The 19,857-nt window shown below is 36.5% G+C and overlaps 1 protein-coding gene across 1 annotated transcript; it reads left to right on the top strand.

Moving 5' to 3' along the window:
* Window positions 1-564: 564 nt before the first annotated feature.
* Window positions 565-18,363, top strand: dpr16 (defective proboscis extension response 16). Its single transcript, XM_068300584.1, has 7 exons — window positions 565-734; window positions 3,084-3,748; window positions 16,167-16,762; window positions 16,840-17,155; window positions 17,771-18,018; window positions 18,077-18,182; window positions 18,245-18,363. Exons 2-7 carry the CDS (start codon window positions 3,589-3,591, stop codon window positions 18,361-18,363), a joined length of 1,545 nt encoding a protein of 514 aa, XP_068156685.1. The 5' UTR covers window positions 565-734; window positions 3,084-3,588.
* Window positions 18,364-19,857: the final 1,494 nt, after the last annotated feature.

The following is a 19,857-nucleotide window of genomic DNA, read 5'->3' as shown; positions in this document are numbered from 1 at the left end:
TAACAAGCTTCAAAAGGAGAAAAAATAAGCAAAGCTCTGATACTTTACACAATCAGACAATTGGTAGAATTTTTTCTCATAAACTTTGGCAAATCGGAAGGGAGCATAAAATAATTGTATAATAAGGCAACTATTATTGTGGTGAAAATAATTAGGTAGAAATAATTGGAATTGGTAAAATGCAGAAATGTTGTTGTTGTCACATATAGACTTAATAATATAATAATTCCATGAATTTTTATCATTTAACTTTAACAGAAGATTTGGCAAAACATATTCCATGATTCAACATTTTACTCTAACTTGAGTGACATTAACTTATTCCTTTTTTCATCAGTCATTTCATTAGAAATTTAATATATTATTAGTTTTTTTTTTTTTAACCCAAGCAACTTCTTCCTTACATTTAGTCTACTCATTTCAGTTAAATTCCTTCTCCGCAAGAAGAAATAATGGTTTTAACTGTCGTTTAAGGCGAAACGGTTAACAGTTGCAAGGAGCAAGGAGAAATGGGAATAGTCCTGCGGCTCATGGAATTTGGCATTTGGGCCATGTTTCACTCAAGTAGCCCCTGCTGTTAGTGAGTCCTGTTACAACCCCTGAGAACAATAACATGAAACGAAAGAGATGAGAATCGTTAAAGGAAGGAATGAAACAAATATTTAGGGGTAGCATTGAAATTGGAATGCTGTTGAAGTGAAACGGAACTGAAACAACTTCTATGGCCAACAGCGGTGAGGAGAAAGTGTTGAAACATCAGAAATCAAATGAAACTTTAAATTGGCGAAGCATTGAATTGGATTGGTTTGGCTGTTGGAACATTGAAGGCGTCAAGTGTTTCGTATTTGCAATTTAGTTGAAAATTTACATGGCTCGGGCCAGGACGTTGGGAGCGGAAAAAGCCAAAATTTCCCCCGAGAAACAAATAGAATTCACATTAAAGCATTTAACATTTGCATTGAGTGTTTAAACGAAAACATCGGCATGTTCGTCTTTTGTTTACGGTACGAAATGTGTGCCAAAGCAGGAAGTGGGCGTGTCATAGTCTACGCCCAAATGCAGCCCCAATACGCTTCATTGCGTGTGGATGTGTAACCGACTGACTGACTAACTTAGTGACTGACTGAATGATGGACCAAGTGAGTGAGTGCGTGTGTGAGTGAGTCAGTGAGTGAATGAGTGTCTCCCTCTCCCTGTGTCTCTGTGTCTGTCTATCTTCAGTGAGTGTGAATGCAATGTGTCTTTTATAAATCAACGAAAATCACATTTTAAATTGCTCTGAGCATTAGAATGGATACAAAAAGATAAAAAAGAATCAAATAACTCAAAGGGAGGAGACAAGCCCAAGCCCAAGCGGTATTCGAGTTTAAAAGTCAAATGTTGCCTCTCGTCAAAACGCTGATTGCGCCTCGTTCTATGCCAAAGACACAAACAAAAAAAATAAAAAATGTTTTATATACAAAAATGCAAAATGAAAATAAAGAGGAAAAAAATCGAATCCTGAAGGATTTGAATGATGTGCAAAGAAGTGAAATATGTGACCTGCCTCTTTTGATTTTCAATCCGACTATGTGGCACGTGCTTTCATTGTTTAGCCCATTTATCCATCTATTCAAACACAGACACACACACACACACACACAGACACACTGGCACACACATTTATTTATTTCAATACTGATTATATGTGTATATAATATTGACGCAACATATGATGTAATATATGGTAATATAATCTGATTAGAGCTCAAGACTTATCCCTCAACGCAATAAGCGCGCGTGCTTTGCCATAGATTTTAAAACTCATTAATATGAGAGACCAAACCACGTACCTTGCCACCTTAGTCACCAGACCTTTCGCCTTCTTCTCCTTATCCTTCTCTCTATCCTAGCATTAGACGATGTCATTAGTGGCATAGTAGAAAAAAAAAGAAAAGAAACCAAACAGCCACAAAGTCTTTAAGATGCTCCACAGAGACAAAAGGTGTTAGACACCAAAGTGAAGCAGAGTTTAGTTGCTTCGGTCTACGTTATTAGATAAGAGTTCAAAAAGTATTCGATTTCATTTCTCAGGCTGGCACGAAACATGACAACAGAAAAAGAAGAAAAACTTTGCAATTGAAATCAATTAAAAAAGTATTAGAAAATGAAGATTTCTCACTCATTCTCTCTCTCTCTCTCTCTTCTCAATTTCTTCTTTCTGGAACCTTAATAATTGCTTGCTAAAGGTTGTCCCAGTTCTTTGTCAGCAAGAAATTAGTAGTAGAAATTAGATATACAGGGTGTGTTTTTAAGTAGTTCACAAAGTTCATAGATGTGACAGGGCAATTCAATTGAATACAAGATTCGAAAAGGTTTCCAATAACATATAGTTATCGTATATAGATTTCTCTCATCATCATTTCTACGGATACAATAAGCTGATTAAGTAGATAATTGAATTTGTTTTTAGATTTTTTCTAAACTGTTTACACAACTAGTTGAATTAAGCTGCTTGATAGTCATTCCAATCCATGGGATTTAGTTGAAAATCAAATTAAACTTTCAGCTAATTGAGTTTCGCATCACTGAATATTGCATTCACACATTTTTCGTATTTAGAGTAGAGCTAAAGTAGACTAAAACTTTAATCTGGCACACTAGCAATTTTTTTCGTCTCTCTCTTTTTTGGAGCTAATTCGGGGAAACCAAATTAGGAGCCATTAAAAATTTGCCACACACACAGAGAATGAAAGAGAGAGAGAGAGAGAGTGGAGAATAAAAGGAGGCAGAGTAGCCTGAAATGGTATGCAATTCATTAATTTATTGACTTATAATCAAGCCAGGCACAAAACTTATGCCCTCCCCAGGCGTACTCGGGCCAAAGATAAATATTCATTTGCCTGGACTGAGACTGGGCAATGGCAACAGTTCCTAGCCAACGGCCAGTAGGACTTAGTAAAGTCTGAATTTAGCTTCTCAGTTTCTGCTTACGCCAAATGCTTGTATATCCTTATATATATCCTAGTACCGTACAGATGAAAACATACGTTTCGTGCGGTTTCCCTGCATTTTCATTTTCCCTCACATTCCTTACCAGACAGTCACGTACAGTCAACACTCCGCAAGGAGACAGAGAAAGGCGGAGCCATGAGCGGTATGCAAATTCAAACAAAAAATAATAATAACAAAAAAAGAGAAAATATGAACGACGACTTTATAAAAAGCAGTGCAAATAATTAAATAACAGTGCGAAGAGCAAAAACATATAAACAACATCAGGGAATCACAAGCATCGCACAATATGACAGCTATTTAAGCTGAAGCTGAACCCACAAGCAGAACACCCAGGAACAGAAGCCGGAGTTGGAGTTGCAGCAGGAGCTGAGCTGAGCTGAAAGTTGGATTAACTACAAGACCACGAAAGAAAAACAAAACAAAACAACACACAACACACGAAACACACAAATAAATAAAGAATTCAAAAGGCAAATACAATATACGCAAATACTTGGCGAAGGATATACAGCACGGAGAAGGGTGAACGAGTGGCAAAAGGTGTGACAGGTCCCCATTCACCGCTTACCCCAAATCCTTGCACGCAATAAAATGCCCAAACGGAGACCAGGTACTGACGGATGCCAAGGAGCCAAAGTGAGCAGCCAACTTGGAGTCGGACTCGTCGGTGGAGTTCAACGGGGAGCCGGGGATGCTGGCAGCATTCTGTTCGCATTTCTGGCAGCTGTCAGCTTTCATGGCATGCAAGCGCGTAAGTATAAACTTCTCTACTAGCTATTACATTGTATTGTTTTGGGAAGAGGGCACCAGCAGAGCAAAGTTGATGGGATTTGCCCCCATGTACATGTATACATTTATATGCATCTACTACTATTTTTCACAAAAGTAGGTTTTGCTCTGATCTCAGTCAATGTTTTTTATGCAGCATTAGTTTTACTTTTCTCTCAGCACTTAGTTTTCATAAAAATCAAAAAGCATAAAAATATAAACTCAGTTGGAAACGGGTTCTTAAGCCCTTTGTCACAATCGGTTTGCTTCATTTGTTACATTTGATATTCAACCATAAACACTATCACAAGTGTTAAGCAGGTGCAATAAACAGACTTAAAAAAAGACCTGACAATCACAGTATTCTAGAATTTCAAGAAACATTTCTATCTTTTTGTCTAAACTATTTAAATGTCACTGTCTATCAAATGCTTTAAATAAATAAGAAAGTAAAATTAAGCAGTCATAAACAGGCTAGTTAAACGAAAAAATTCCTTTAATTAAAGTTTTATTTGGTTTTCCTCAAAAATAAGGATTATAGATTAAAATTTTAAAAAAATATTTATTTTTTTTACTTTGGATAACATTCATTCACTTTTTACTCGTGTGTTTAGGATACTTAAAGATAGTTTTCGGTAGATTTTACTCTTTGACTTCAGAATAAGAAAATTTTCTTTTTCTTCGCATTCGGGACTTTCTCTTAAAATGTTTTCCTTTTCTTCGATTTTTAGTATTGTTAAAATGCGTGACAGACAATAATCTAGGCTGTACGTGGCTAAGAAACATATAAAACAACAATTTGGTACCATTTTCTGCTTAAGATTTATACATTATAGTAAACAATTCTTTATATAAAACTTTAATTATAAGGAGACTTTATCATACTCTAGAAAATCCAAAGAGAAAGATGTTGAAATCATTACATTATACGGATATCTCCATAAAAAAGATCAGTATAGAAAAATAAAATTATTTTGTTTTGAGAAGGAACAAAATCATAAAGATTAAATAAAGCTGATGTTTATTTATTAAATAAAGTAATTACATATTACGAATTAGTAATACAAAGGACAATACTATTTTAAATATTCGATGAGAGTTTAGCATTCCATATTTTCATTTTCATATAATGAATCAAATAATAATTAGCCCTAAATTTAAGATAAACTCAATCAATTTAAATTATATATCTTTTCGATTGAAAACTTTTTACGAATTTAATTACAATCGAGGTGTCAAGTTTCAGTTTTTATTTTAAATATTTTTGGTTTACTTTTTTAGATTGAGCTAAATTTGTTTTTAAGCTAACTTCTTTTTATGAAACTTTTCACACTTTTCAATCTGTAGCTTCTCTTCTCTCGCAAGTGTGAAAATTTTCACATAATTTTGTTTTCCATGGAAAGCATTCCAAGAAGATATCTTGGTTTCTTCGCCATATGAACACCATGTGTTCTACGTGTCTTGTTTTTATGTATGTATGTTGTTTTCCTCTTTTGCTTTTGCGTTTTGTTTCTTTCCGTATTTACACATTTTGTTTTTTGTTTTCTTGGCATGCATATTTAATTCAATTTCGCCGACGTTTTTTGTGAATGTGTTGGAAAGAGTTTTGCCAAATTTAATTTACATGATGAGATTTGCTTTGCTGTTACGGCCATGTACATAGTTGTTACTGTCAGACAACTCGTTGGCACGATTTTTATAAGCTTGTCGAGTTTAATTTAATCGAGAGCAGTGCAAATTTTCATTTAGTCAAGCATCTTCCACAACACACACTCGCACACCCACTCACACACCCACTTATGGTGGTGAAAACATGACACCACCTGTCACAAGTTAATTCCGTGTCTTTGAATCATAAGCAACACAAAAATAAATGCAAGAATTTGGTACACATCTGCACAATGTGTGTGGGGTTAACTTTCAATCCACTGTTTCGCCAGTAGTTTATGAAAATTCCAAGCATATTTTCCACTACCTTTGTCGGAGGCTGCCTAATTGGAGTGTGTAGCCTAGGTTACCAGAAATTTTGGCTCTCCTCGATGAGTCCCAGTTGATTAAATTTTTTCACCCTTCTCCTTCTCCCGTCGTTGGTTAGCCTTTTTTCTAAATGTACAACAGGGCGTATGCTTTATCTGTGAAAATGAACAACGACAATGCAGATATTTATCGACTATTGCATTCACTGGTATACTTGAGAGAAATATTTCAAATACAACAATGGATTCAACCTGTTTAATGAGAATTTGACTTTGTGGGCTCAAATTTCTTAAGAAAAGTTTAAATTTATATTAAGTAAGGGACAACTAGCTGCAATTAATATGACTATACAATATTTGAGAAAATATACATAAATAATAATACATAAATAGTATCAATTTGCCTTGTTGAAATCATTCAATCAACCAGTAGGTTAATCTTAAAGACAAAGTATTTAAACTTTGATTTATATAAGCTTCAAGTAAAATGTCATAAATCAGCTGAATAAATACAAAAATCACCAGAACGACTAGTTGTTTATGGCTTTGTGTGTGTGTGTGTGTGTGTGTGTGGGTTAATTATTATGTCATTTAATTGTTCATATCATTTGACGCACTCTGAATATAATAAAGTCAGCTCTAATCAATCTCAGTGAATTCATTTGTGGGCAATATCATTAACAACACATGTGTTATAATTAAATTGAAAGATTCCAAGCATCCACCGTAAAGGAAAAGGAATCAAGCACCAGGACAATGAAGAAAAGAAAAAATAAATAGACACACTCAAATAATACTTAAGCCATCAATCAACCCACTGGCCAAGGTCAAGTGGCAAACGGATGAGGTGGTGTGGTTGGCCCCTGAGAAGTGGGACGAATGCCATTTTCTGTTAATTATGCTTTTTTGGACCACGAGTGAGGCATATAAAACAGAAGACAAACAAAAATGACCGAAACTGAAACCGAAACTGAAACCGAAACAGACAGACGAAACAGAAAGCGAACAGAAAACATAATACATACAATGAAAAGACATAACTATGGTTTATATAAAACAGACAAAATGTACAAAAGAGAGTGAGAGAAGGGGAGTGAGAAGAAGATAGAAGTATTTACCATAAAATGGCGTCCAAGACAAATGGCGGTCAAATGTCACGTTTAATTTATTTATGGGGTATGGAATATACATACATATGTATGTACATTTGTAATATATATATGTATGTATGTATGTATGTATATACACAAGTACATATAATATAGATGATGGGACTTGAGCTTCTCAGTCTGGGCGTAGCGTGTCGTGGCGTAAAGCTTTAATTAAATAACTGACGCTAAGTGAAGCCAAACGAACGAAAAGAGCCAAAAGAGTTGGCCTCGCCTAATACAGCCATTAGCAACATTTTCTCGGAAAGGGTTATAAATTTTGCAAAGCTCTCCCAAACAGAAACCGAAACAGAGACAACTAAAAGAAAGCAGTAAGTAAGAGAGTGTTATTAATAAAGAACGAGAGAGAAACGGACACAATGCAGAAATGAAAATAAATTATAACTAAACAAAGTATCGTTTTCTTTTCATTAAAAAACAATACATTTACATTTTTGGTTCTACTTGCTTAAACCCTTATTCGAACGAAATTTGGGTATCTAGCTTTTCCCTTCATTTTGGCTAAATACATACTAAATATCTTATTGATTACAACAACGATTAGTTATATTTGCTGTGTCACAATGACCTACTTTAGTATTCATCTTCGTTTTTGAATTCGAAACCATCGAATGTAATGTTTTTTTCCCCCATTCGCTGCACCTTTCTGCGTCATAAGGAAAGTTCTGTGTCATCATCATAATGAGTGAGATGGAACCGACCATCACCAACAGCAACAACACATCCAACCGACATGTAACAACAAGGACACCATGAACCACAAGCTTGACATCATCAGCATCATCGACATTGGTTACGTATTTGCCTATTCATGTGTGCAAATTATAACTCGTCGAGCAAATCGTCAGTCAACAATCAAGCCAGATCCCAGTCAGGCCCATCCTCAATCCACACAATTCGCCATTCCAGCATTCCAAAGTAGGCAAACACAATAACAAAAAAAAAAAAAGTGAGAAAAATTGCCGAGTGAGGAGAAGGAAAGAAAAATGAGCGACCGCTTTAAAGCAATCGAAGTCAGTCGAGTGCTAAATGGGCCCACCCTACCCCTATCCCTTTGCCACGCCCACACGCGCGTGCACTTAAGCCGTGTAATTGCTCTCACACAGTCTGCGTGTGTGTCTGTGCACACACAACAAAAAAAAAAAAAAAGAAAAACAAAAAAGTGGGTACAAAATGCCACAAAAAGTCGTAGCCATAGCCATCATCTACATGAGGAACGAGTCACTACACCATTTTGCTACGGAATAGCTGTCTAGCTTAGGCAATGGGTAAAATAAAGGACGAAATATAAGTATTTTTAACAAAACTTATAGATCGAATAGTTGTTGCTCTAACAATTTCAACATTTAAATATTTACACTAAGGGATAAAGAAAGTCTTTAAATTTGGTTTGCCCCTAAGAAAGTTAAGACCAAAAAGAGTTTAAATGCAAAAAATAGGCTTCTAAGATAGGGATAAACAAGTTTTGGTGTTAGTTTAAAAAATAAAAACAACCTTTTATCAACTTGAACTTTTCTGAATGTCAACTTGTCATATGAGTAATATTTGAGACTACAGACTTTTAAGAACATTATAGATGAGAATTTAACTGACAGTCTTTACTTTTAGGTCTACTTTAGAATACAATGATTTAAGTTTATCATTCAATTATAAATTGTAATGTAATTGTAATTGCAATTTAGTTATGTATACGGAAAGCGAACCTTGCCCACTTGGTTGGCTCTTTGAAATAAAATGTTTGGATGTTCTTTAGGTAAACAATTACACATTAGTTTAAAGTTTAAACACAATTATTATTAGCAATTATGATTTAAATTGTAGGGTATTACAAGTGCGTTTAATACGATGTAAATTTGATGTATAACTGCCATTTTGTATGTTTTCCTTGGCCTTACAAAAGAGCCTCCGGACAACGACAAAGCTCTGTGTGAAATTTGTCACAGAGAAATGAGCAATTGGCTTCACCTTGTCGTTTTCAGAAATTCTGTTTCCCTCTTACCACATGAAGGCGGCATCTGTCTTGGTCGCCATTCCCAATGAGCTGTTTTGTTTTGTTGTGTCTGTGTGTGTGTGTGCGTGTGACAACCATTTGGACTGTTCGATTATGCATGTATTGTTTCGTAACATTGTGGAAGGGAGAGTGTTGTGCGTGAGCTGACCAATATTTGCTGAATGTTATGAACCAATAAATGACAAGTTATGCCTTCTAATTAATGCGCTTAAACATGCGCATGCCATATGAGGCTGAAACCAGAGCAGAGGCTGCGGCTACGCCAGGTCCTGGAGGTCATGTGTGTACCTAATGGACTGGCCTGCCCTGCCGTGCCCTGGCCCAGCTTAATTTCACCCGCATACATACATAAATACTAAAGTCGCCGCCACCCATGGGGAAGGGGGCACAATTTGAGGCATATAGGAGTCGCTTTTTGTGGCCACATCATGACCGGTTTTGGTCTCGGTCTCGGTCTCGGTATGGACCGACGTTTCATTTTTCAACTGTCAGACGACTATCACAATGTCAGTGGCACTTTTTAGCCCTTCGCCTGGACTCTCCACATTCCCTTTGCTTCACATTCCACCCTGGAACCCTGGAAGGGGTTATGGAGGTTATCTGATGGCGCCTTGGGCGTGAATACATACAAAGAAATTAAAATGACATTAGGTCAGGCGAGCGTGAAAGGCCTTGGAATATCTCCGGCTTCGTTTTTTTCACCATTTTTTTTTTTTTTTTTGAAAGAAATTGGGTATAAAAATCACATTTTATCTTCACTCTTCCAGAGACCAGAGCGTAGGCCCCTAAGGCCAGGCATATGTACATATATACATAAAAAGGTGGGAGGGAGACAACAAAAATTCAGCAGTTAACATAATAAATAACAAATGATAAGATCCAGAACAAATGATCTATGAAGTCATCAGTATAAATATTATACTCGTTTTTCCCAAAACACCATTCGCATATCAAAATAGCCCACATTTCCGGATATGTATCAATAAAAAGAAAGCCGTTAACTTTTTAACACTTTTCAAAAACTATCCAACAGCTGATTGAGTTAGAGCGTTGTCAATTAGACGATATTTATGGTCAGTATTTAGCAACGTTGAAATCAAAATCCATTTTGACGCAATGCCCATGGTGAAATCCTGTCTCGTGTTATCCAGTGGGATTGTGGAGGAAACTAATCACCTGAACCTATTGAAGCAGCTGCTGCCTCAAGTGGAAGGGTTGCGTGTCTTTGCTTCAATCAATGAAGGTTTTCCAGTCCTGCGGAAGGTGCTCAGTCTGCAGTTGAACCACGGCATAAGCAGCGTAGCCCTGTCTCAACTCTTCTCACAGCTCGAGAATTTCGTGCTTAAAAACGAGACGCTAATGAAGAATAGTTGGTATGTGACTTTAACTGAACTTGAGAAGTGCCAAAAGCTAAGGGAATTGGTTGTACCACTTAACCTGCAGTTAAGTTATGCGAATTGGCTCATCTTACCAAGCTGTCGCTGCATCATCAAATGCCCTCGACTGGGCAACACTGGTTGTCCATCATAACGCCGATTATAAGTACATGCCAAACGACACAAGCTCCAACTACTCACTCTGGATGGGGCTTATTTAACTGTTCCCTCTGTCTCTTTGACCTGCAGCTCCTCCAGTGCACCGCTCTCTCGAAACAGTGCCTCAGCAACTGCAGGCTAGCCGACAGTCTGGTGCCCACTGTACCTCTTTGTTGCCAGCATTTAAGCTTTCGCAGTTGTGTCATTGGTAAGCTGGATTGTCATTTAAAGGCCCATGCTTTAATGCAACTTGTGGAGCTATTCAATTGTGAGCTGCTTACAGCAACTGGTCCCTCCAATCATGTCCTGCAAACTGTTCTTTGGCTCCGCAACCATCAGCCAACTATAAGAGCCATTCATGTGCTATATTCACAAACCATAAATTTGCGTAAGGAAATGGAAATGTGGCCCATCAGTCATTTGCTAGAACATAGTCAATGGATTCAGATACAGGAACTTCAACCGCAGGTTACACAACTACGGCAACCACCTTTGGGTACCATAACCATGCAGTTTGGTCATCCTGTAAACTATATGCCAGACATGGAGGAACAGCAAAACGGACAACATCTAAATGGAACAACTGTTTGATTGCCTAAGCAGTTCAATCTGCTCGTTTTTTGCTACTAGTTCAATATTTTCGTGTTTAGGGGACAGCTTTCTGTTCCAGTGCCTAAATTATCAGAAAACAATGTTTTAAGCCTTGAAATATAGTGCGTAATCTTGAATTTTGTTATATTTAAAGAATTCTTATTGATAACAATTCGTTTCACCTGAATTATAACTTTGCCCTATAACAAAAATGGCTGCTGATAACGATGCGGATATAAATTTAAAAATCTCTGTATTCAAATTTTCTGAAGTCGACTCCTTGTAATTTGCGGTAGATATTATAATTTCAAATCTCAATAGCTTAGAGTCCAGAAAAACCAGACAAATACCATAAAATTTTAAAATATTTCACTTTAAATCGATTTGGTAGACCAAATAGAATGGGTATAAATTGTGGGCTTAGTCTCACTTTTTCCTTTTTTTTCCATATCAAAGGAAACATTAAAATATTTGTTTTTGCCACATGTAATTAATAATGAAAGTAATCGTGCAGGCAAACACCAAAAAATTTAATTATATGTTAGCCGTATTTTCGTTTTTCTTTTTGCTGGTTTTTTTTTCTTTGGTTTCTTTTTCGCTTTGACTTTCCCCCAATTAGGGCAACTCAAAGCAACAGTAGAGGGACCTTTGTACAGAAAGGAAACCTAATTTTCAACACATAAGGGTCAGTGGGAAAACATGAAGCTTGAATTGGGACACACGGAGGTAAAGCGGTAATGGTAATCCGGTTAAACGGAAACCCGAACGCAAATGTTAACCAGCTGTAATTAGGTGTCTTGGAGGTGGATAGAAGATTACATAGAGACACACACACACGTGGAAGTCCTTATATGTATCTATCTATGTATGCTAAAATTTCCATATAATGTTTCGTTAAATTTCGGTTGGCATAATCTTCACTCTATGGGAATTTCATTTTGGCACAAAACGATGATATAATCCCCGCCCGGTCTGGCCTTTTTAAACTTTGCACTCGACTGAATTCAAAATTTACGCGAAACTCTCTGACACAAAACGCGTAGATAAACCCTCCATGCCAGTGGGTGATGGGTTTCAAGTTGATATATCTATATATAGTACATACATACATATATTCGGATGCATGTATATAGATTATTTTGTATAACGCCCACTCTGAGAAAATAAAGCTTACAAGCAAATCATTGCTCAGTCATTGTGATAGAATTTTAAATTTATGGCCCTCTAACAACATTAACAAAACTAACCAAACCTTTTTTTATGTTATTTGCTTTGTGCGTTTATTTAATATTTCAATTATTTTGCACATGAGTGCCAGAAAGTGTTGAAAGCATACATACATATATTGTACATACATATGTACATATTCGCACACATCCTAGAAAAAAAGGGTAAAACCCCAGAAACCAAAATCAGTTTATGTGGTTAACTGAGCAGTTACACTAATTACCACAGTAGCATGCGAAATTTTGTTACATTTTATTTAGTTTTATCAACTTTATTTGTCTGTGTGCAAATAATTTTTAATTGCTTGGTCTAAATAATGGTATGCCAGCAATGACAACAAATGGCAAATTTAACAAATTGAATTTAATTAGGTTCAACTAGATAACTAGATTCTCCCAATGACCTAACAATTGTTAACATATCAAATATTCTTAAATAAGTTTACCAGATATGATTACTTGATTTTTATTGGTTATTTTATCTTATCTGAAATTTATTTATGTTTTATTAATATAAATTTAGATGACTTAACGGTTAAGTATTATTTCAATACAAACTTTACAAATAGCTGGACCATCGAGGCGTATGAGTAATATTTTTGATGGTCTTTTGCTAAACTCTTGTGGGACACTGACATTATTTAAACGTTAATTGAATGTTTCTCGGCTTTAGTAGTCGTCTCGTTTTTAGACATTTTAAGGATTGTTACAGATCATGCTAAATCTTTAACTTCCAAAGAGATATAAATAGAGAGTTAGAGACAAAATTCTCATTCACTTACTCTAAGATCTAGTCAATAAGTCAAATTAAATAAGAGAAATATTCTAAAGAATATTTAAATTTTTGATGAACATAACTTTAACTCTGATAGGGAATTGTCTGATAGATGTGCTAAATCGAGTTAAACACTTGTGGCCAATATAAAATCTTTAATACGATACAAAATCGGCAGATGTTTGTTGCCTTCAGCCAGACCAGTTTGCACCATGTCTATAAAATGGTAAAATGGTTTCTCAGCCCACTGGCAGCAATGGCAATGGCCACTTGAGTGTGCCGAGTTTGAGCTGAAGTTGAGTTTGCCTTTAAAGTTGTAATAATTTTAAAAAACAATAACATCAGCTACTTAGCAAGGACAATGAATGGCCAGAAGAAGCCCGAGGCAAGAGCAAGTAGCAGCTGCAAACAACAAAAAAAAAGAGAAGGAGAAACAAGCTGAAGCTTGCGAAACTATTTGTTTCTCTAGCTGCAAAAACAACAACAACAACAACGGGGGGAAAAACCAAATAATAAAAACTTTTGTTCAAGTGAAACATTTAATAAAATGAAAAACTTAAGCTTTACTCACTAAAAACGCAGAGTAAAGTGGCCGAGAGTCCTGCAAATGGAAAAAGTGGTTGGAGTGTTTTGATATTTCGAATGATATTATTTACATAATAAATACTTTAGTTGTTATTTTATGATGCGGCGAGTAAATTTGTATCCTCAGGGTCTAGGCCTCGTAAAAGTGCAGGACAACAAAACAAAAAAAAAAGAAATTGGGACGACTATAAAATATCCTATGAGTTGGTAACATATACATAAGTACTTAATAGTTATTGATTTCGACCAAAATTTGCATAAAAGTTTGAAGCAAAAGAATTTGAGGAGCTTCAGTCTAACTTGGCCTATTTGTTTATGGTTTCTTTTATCCCCGAATGCCTTTTCTTTTTTTAACAAATGCAGGGTATACATAAACACAAGTAGCTAATTTTCGTTTCTCGGTTTCCCAAAAGATTTCTTTATGCCCGTAAAAAAAAACGGGCCATGTGGCCGCCAGCTAAAATGATGATTGCAAAGATAGAAATTTATAGAAACCTTTACTAATATTTTTATGTAACTGTAAGTCAGTTTACAGCTTTTTTTCCTGATGGTCTACCACCTTTTCTTGTACTGCTCAAGGGATACATTTCCTGGTCCTAGGACCACAACCATTAGAAGTCCTCCAACCACCGAAAGTGTATGAAAACATTTATATTTAAGATAATCCATCTTAGAGGCTTCCACAAGCCACCAGCAATTTGTATTGAGATTCCAAATGGTTAAGATCAATGCCAACAAAAAGGCAGCAAATCGTGTGCGATAGCCCACAACAACGGAAGCCATCAATGTAAGACCAAAGGCATTTAGAATGCACTCAACCAGACCAAAATGCAATTGCAACAGAGTCAGAAACATTAAGGCCAGCAAAATCCTGCCAGTTAGTTGCATCATGTACTGCGGCCGCCGATTCACAAGCAGAGGCACCCCAGCACCAGCATCATAGATCTCATCCAAATACTTGGCCTCCGCATGGATTAACAGCAGACCGCCAAATAGAGAAAAATTTCTTAATATTAGCTTCAGTTGCACGGGCATCGCATAGATGTGGACCTGCAGAAGAATCAACCCGGCCAGCAAAGTCACTGCGAAATTGACCCAGACTCGTGTCAATATAAGGGCACAACCCACAAGTTGACCCACCAGATTGATTAAGACAATTGACACTGCGAACGCCTGTGAGCATTCCAAGTGGACATGAAGAAAATCCCGCTGCTCTGCCCATTGGAACCACATGCGAAGAGCATCTTCCAAGTATGTGGCTATTAGGCACAGCCTGGCCACATGTGGCAATATGGGACGACAACGTCGACTCATCGCATCCACCCGATCCTCCAGCCGGACTATACATCGTGACCACATTTCGACAAATTCAGAGCGAATCGTTTCAATTAAATAAACAAATAAAAACAAAAAACGATTTTAATTCCGAAAAGTGGCAGTTTTATCAGAACATAATCTGACAAATTATATAGATTATTGATTCTGCCCGCCCCCTATTTCGCCAAATTGGTAAATATTATGCACTTAATCTCTAGTTGCATATCCAAATGGATTTTATTGTGCCACGTAATATTTATGAAACTATAAACAAACAAAAAAAAAAAAAAATGGTATGCAAATTCCGTTCACCTGGCTAATAATATTTCAAATTTCCAACCAAATGCCCTAAACGCAAATTTATAGTATATTTATGCAATTTTCCGCACGTTACGCCCCCCATTCCCCCACCATCTCCTCGAACCCCTGGAGCATGCATCCATAATGATGAATGAGCTGCTGTATAAATATTCCACACGAAAATATTTCACAATTTGTCAATTAATGCAGCGAAAAAAAGCTTAGTTTAAATTACGCCGCAAATATTTTATTATTACCAGGCAGTAGTAGGAGAAGGAGACAAGCAAAGGGACAGAAATAGAGAGAGAGAGGGAGCAAGTAAAGGAGAGAGACTGGCAAATATTTAGTATTAGCTAAACAAAATATGCTAAATATTTGCATACACTTAACTAATGGCTAAAAGGGAATTGCGATTATTAAAAAAAAGGGAATCGTGGTATAAAAAACAGCGAAATTCAAAATGATTGAACATGTGGAATGCCTTATAAAAACTTTATTTCAGGATAGTAAATCACAGAATTTTTTAGTTTTATTTCAAAAGAATTCTTTGGATACCAAAATACAAGATAAATGATTGTTTTTAGAGATTAATTAAATACTTTTCCCTCTCCAAATTCTTTTAAGATTTATAAAAACACTTTTCACTCTCAAATTCCTTTTAAGATTCAAGATGAATAAAAAGGGAATTAGGAGCTAAAGAACAAGTGAGTTAGAAAGGATTTTCACAAAGAAAGTAACTAAATTCTATTTTCATAGGGTAATTAACTTTCGTTTTCAACTACTCTTTCAATTCAAGTGACAGCTGCGTATCCAATTCCAAAGCAATTAAATGGGCATTTGTAGACTAATCGCAAACATTTTTTAAATATAATTCAAACTTATAAAACTGAGCTTAAATTTTGATCCATTTTTCCAGCATTGGCAGCGGATGCGGCTCCACTGGGTGACAACGCAACGCTAATTACAACAACAGCAACAACAACAGCTGCAACATCTATGATGGCTACAACAATGGTGGAACTGCAATTGGACCTGAGATTGAACACCAATCAAGTTGGCATTGGACAGATGGGTACAACGTTGGCAGGCGACGATGAGGAACAGCAGCAGCAGCAACAGCAACAACAACGACAAACAACGGGTGACATTTGGAGTGAAACGCTGGATACAGCCACGCTGACAAAAGGTTTCTCCATACCCACGTATTTGCCACCCTTTCCGGAATTCATACCAGCCGACTTGCCACAAAGGCTAACCAATGCAACGGCCTCGAGAACAGAACATGAGAGCAAGGAGGAGGAAAGAAATGAATCAGACTTGGGCAACAGCAAGCCCATTTCTAATGAGCCTCAATCTCGATTGCATGCCTACAATAGTGAACAAAAGGAGCTACAATTGAAACGGGAGAAACAACTGGCCAAAGAGAGGGCGAGTGGTCATCAACGTCAGCTTAGTTTGCCACCGCTGAATGCCAGCGTCCAGGCGGGCCAGCATGCCTATCTGCCATGCCAGGTGAGTCAAATTGAGTGGGGCATAATTGCGGAATTTCCATCGAAATTCAATCCTTCTTATTTCATTATGCTCTGCAGTTGCATCAACACTCAAACAAACCTCTTTCCTGGGTGCGTTTACGAGATGAACATATCATTGCTGTGGATCACACAACCTTCATCAATGATGCGCGATTTGCCTCCCTCCTGCAGCAGTCCGCAGCGAATACCAGCATTCCTACAGCGAATCTCTCAACATCTGCATCACGCTTTAATCCCGAAAGTGGCAATGGTAGCAGCGGATTAGGCTGGACCCTGCAAATCAAATATGTGAAATTCGAGGATGCTGGCTGGTATGAATGCCAGTTGGCAACCGAACCAAAAATGAGCGCCAAAGTTCAGCTGTTTGTGATAAGTAAGTGCTGGTGCTTGGTCTCTAGTAGAAACTCAATGGATGGAGAAAGAAAATGACACAATTTCTCTGTATGTGTGTGTGTGTGTGTGGGCGGACACTGATTTATGATAAGAAGATCCTTTCGTTGCCAGTTTGCAACAGGTTAAGCCTTAATTCACAGTTATTCCTCCTACAATAATTAATAAATCATTTAAAATAGCTTTTAATTATTAAAACTGTCATCGGCATAAGATTTTCCCAATTGTATTAACGTCAGTATTTTGGGTATACAAGGATAACTAACATTCAGAGGAATTGAGTTTAAGATTTTTCTATATTTTTACTTGGATATTTCTAATACAGTAAGCTTTTTGATGGTTCCTTTTTGTGGCAGCTTTATATTAAAGTGGTCCGATCCGACAAATTGTCAAACTTGGACCCAAATTGATTCCAGTAGCCTTCTAATTGACAGATGGACATGGGCTTAGATAGTTTATGGGGTCGGAAATGTGTCTTTCTCACTCTCATCTCACTATATACATATATAAAAACCAATCAAAATTTCATTACGAATGGTGATTAGGATTTGTTATGATATTGTACCATTTCTTACCAATAATCCTCCTTCGTATACAGCACCCCGAACTGAACTAATTGGAGATCAACAGCGATTCGTTAAAGCTGGCAGCAGAGTGGAACTACACTGCATTGTCCGTGGCACCTTGGAGGCTCCAAAATACATATTCTGGTATCGTGGCGAGGAGCAGGTGACATCCGATGCCGAAGCAGAGAATGAGAATAAGCCCAGCTCAAAAGCCCAAAGCGGTTGGTACACACAAATAGATAGAAACATATTTGGCAGCACCGAACACAATCGAAATACGGTAAGAGACGAGGACGGGGAATCTATTCCAACTAATTGCTATTCATCTTAATCATCAGATTGGATCCCTGATCATTCCCTTGGTACGTAAGACTCATTCCGGGAACTATACTTGCGAACCCGAGAATAGTGCAGCAGTTTCCATGCAATTGCATGTTTTAAGTGGTAAATTTGAAGACAATCACATAAAAAATTGCACAAATTTTCACTCCAAGTTTCCTCAACAGGTGAATACTCCGCCTCGGCTATTATGTCCACGGCGAATGGACTTCATCGACATGGTCATGGTTATAGCAGTCTCCATCAATGGTTAATTTTTCTATTGGTGGCCTTGAACAAAACATGATCTTGTTTCATAGTCACATTCATTTTTTTGGTGTTTTTAAATCTTAAATAAGTAATTAGTTTAATTCATTAGGTAAAATTGCTAAGAATACAACAATTTAAATTCTATTATGCTAAAAACTTCTTAAAGTCTAAGCTAAGCAATGGATAAATATAATGAACAAATACACATTAAATTTACAAATAAAAACAAAATATAAATATAAATTTATGATGAAATCAAAACATTTTTTATACCAATTCTAATTAAAATTTCATTTTTCCATAGTTTGTAAGAATTTCTCTAAGATAATGACTAAGTCTTAAGTATCTGATTGTGAGTAATAATTTAAATTTAAATTTAAAAAGAAAACCAAAAGACACAAAATAAGAAAATTAAATTTTGCGTAAATAAAGCCTAAGGCATATTAAATAAGAAATTCACTAAAAAAAAATACTATTATCAGTTCTTACAACTTTATGGAAAAAGCCACTCAAAATTGATTTGATGGAGCTGTAAAATTGGCTAACGGGCAAACAATATCCAAAAAAAGAGAACACAAATCAATTTCGATTCTTAGTGGGGAAACTAGAGCAGACATTTGATATTGTATGTATGTGTGTGTGTGTGTGTTTCCACAAGGATTATTTGCAAAACTAAGCGATTTGATTGAGATTAAAATTCGATTTTTATGATTATTCAGTAACTTTTCAAAAAAAACAATCGCATTGGATGCAAATCGTCGAGCATTTGATGGGTGAAGTGCGTAAATATTCCGTATCTTAACTTTTTCTTATGCTTATTAGCTAATTTCCATTGTTTTCTTAACCCTAATCCTTCTCTCATTTCTTCTCTCTCCTTCTCAGCACTTCAAGTTTCCATCTAGCATATATTTAAAATGTAAATTGAAGAGGCAACAAAAAAAAAAGTCATAATTCAAACCAAAGAAAATAAAAGGAGACAAACTTATGCATTGTCCTGCTATTGTTCAGTATACCCTCGCTTTGCTTTTGGTTTACTTCTTTTGCTGACTTTTTTTGTTGTTTTTGTTTCTTTGTTTTATGGCATGCCAACTATAATTTTCCACGATTTTCCCTGATTGCCCGCGCACTTTACACTGCTCATTTATCAACATGGCGCCGCTTGACCAAAGCCAAAGCCTGTGGAGCTACTGAAGCTGTGGCAAAAGTTTTATGGCCAAGTTTGAATTTCCTTTCAACAGAAGTTGGCCCACATTTTCATCTTTACCGTGGCATACACATATATATAGGACAATGCCACATAGACACACCTTGGTTCTGGTCTTTTACTTGGTCTTTCTCTCTCTCTTTTATTTCCTTGCAGCCACTCAACAGACAATTTACAGCTGGACAGATGGGCAAGAGAAGAGGGTCTAATCACTTTTTGATTTATTTGCTTGAGTCGCGTTCTCGCTGGCGTTCCAAAGTTTTTCCGCCACACCAGAGAACACCAGTTCATATTTTTCTTTACGCTTTTTCTGTGGCGAAGGATTTT

This window comes from Drosophila tropicalis, unplaced genomic scaffold (genome assembly GCF_018151085.1).
Source record: "Drosophila tropicalis isolate 14030-0801.00 unplaced genomic scaffold, ASM1815108v1 contig_878, whole genome shotgun sequence".
NCBI lineage: Eukaryota > Metazoa > Arthropoda > Insecta > Diptera > Drosophilidae > Drosophila > Drosophila tropicalis.
The sequence above is the reverse complement of the archived record's forward strand: the minus strand, read 5'-3'. Positions and strand labels throughout refer to the sequence as shown.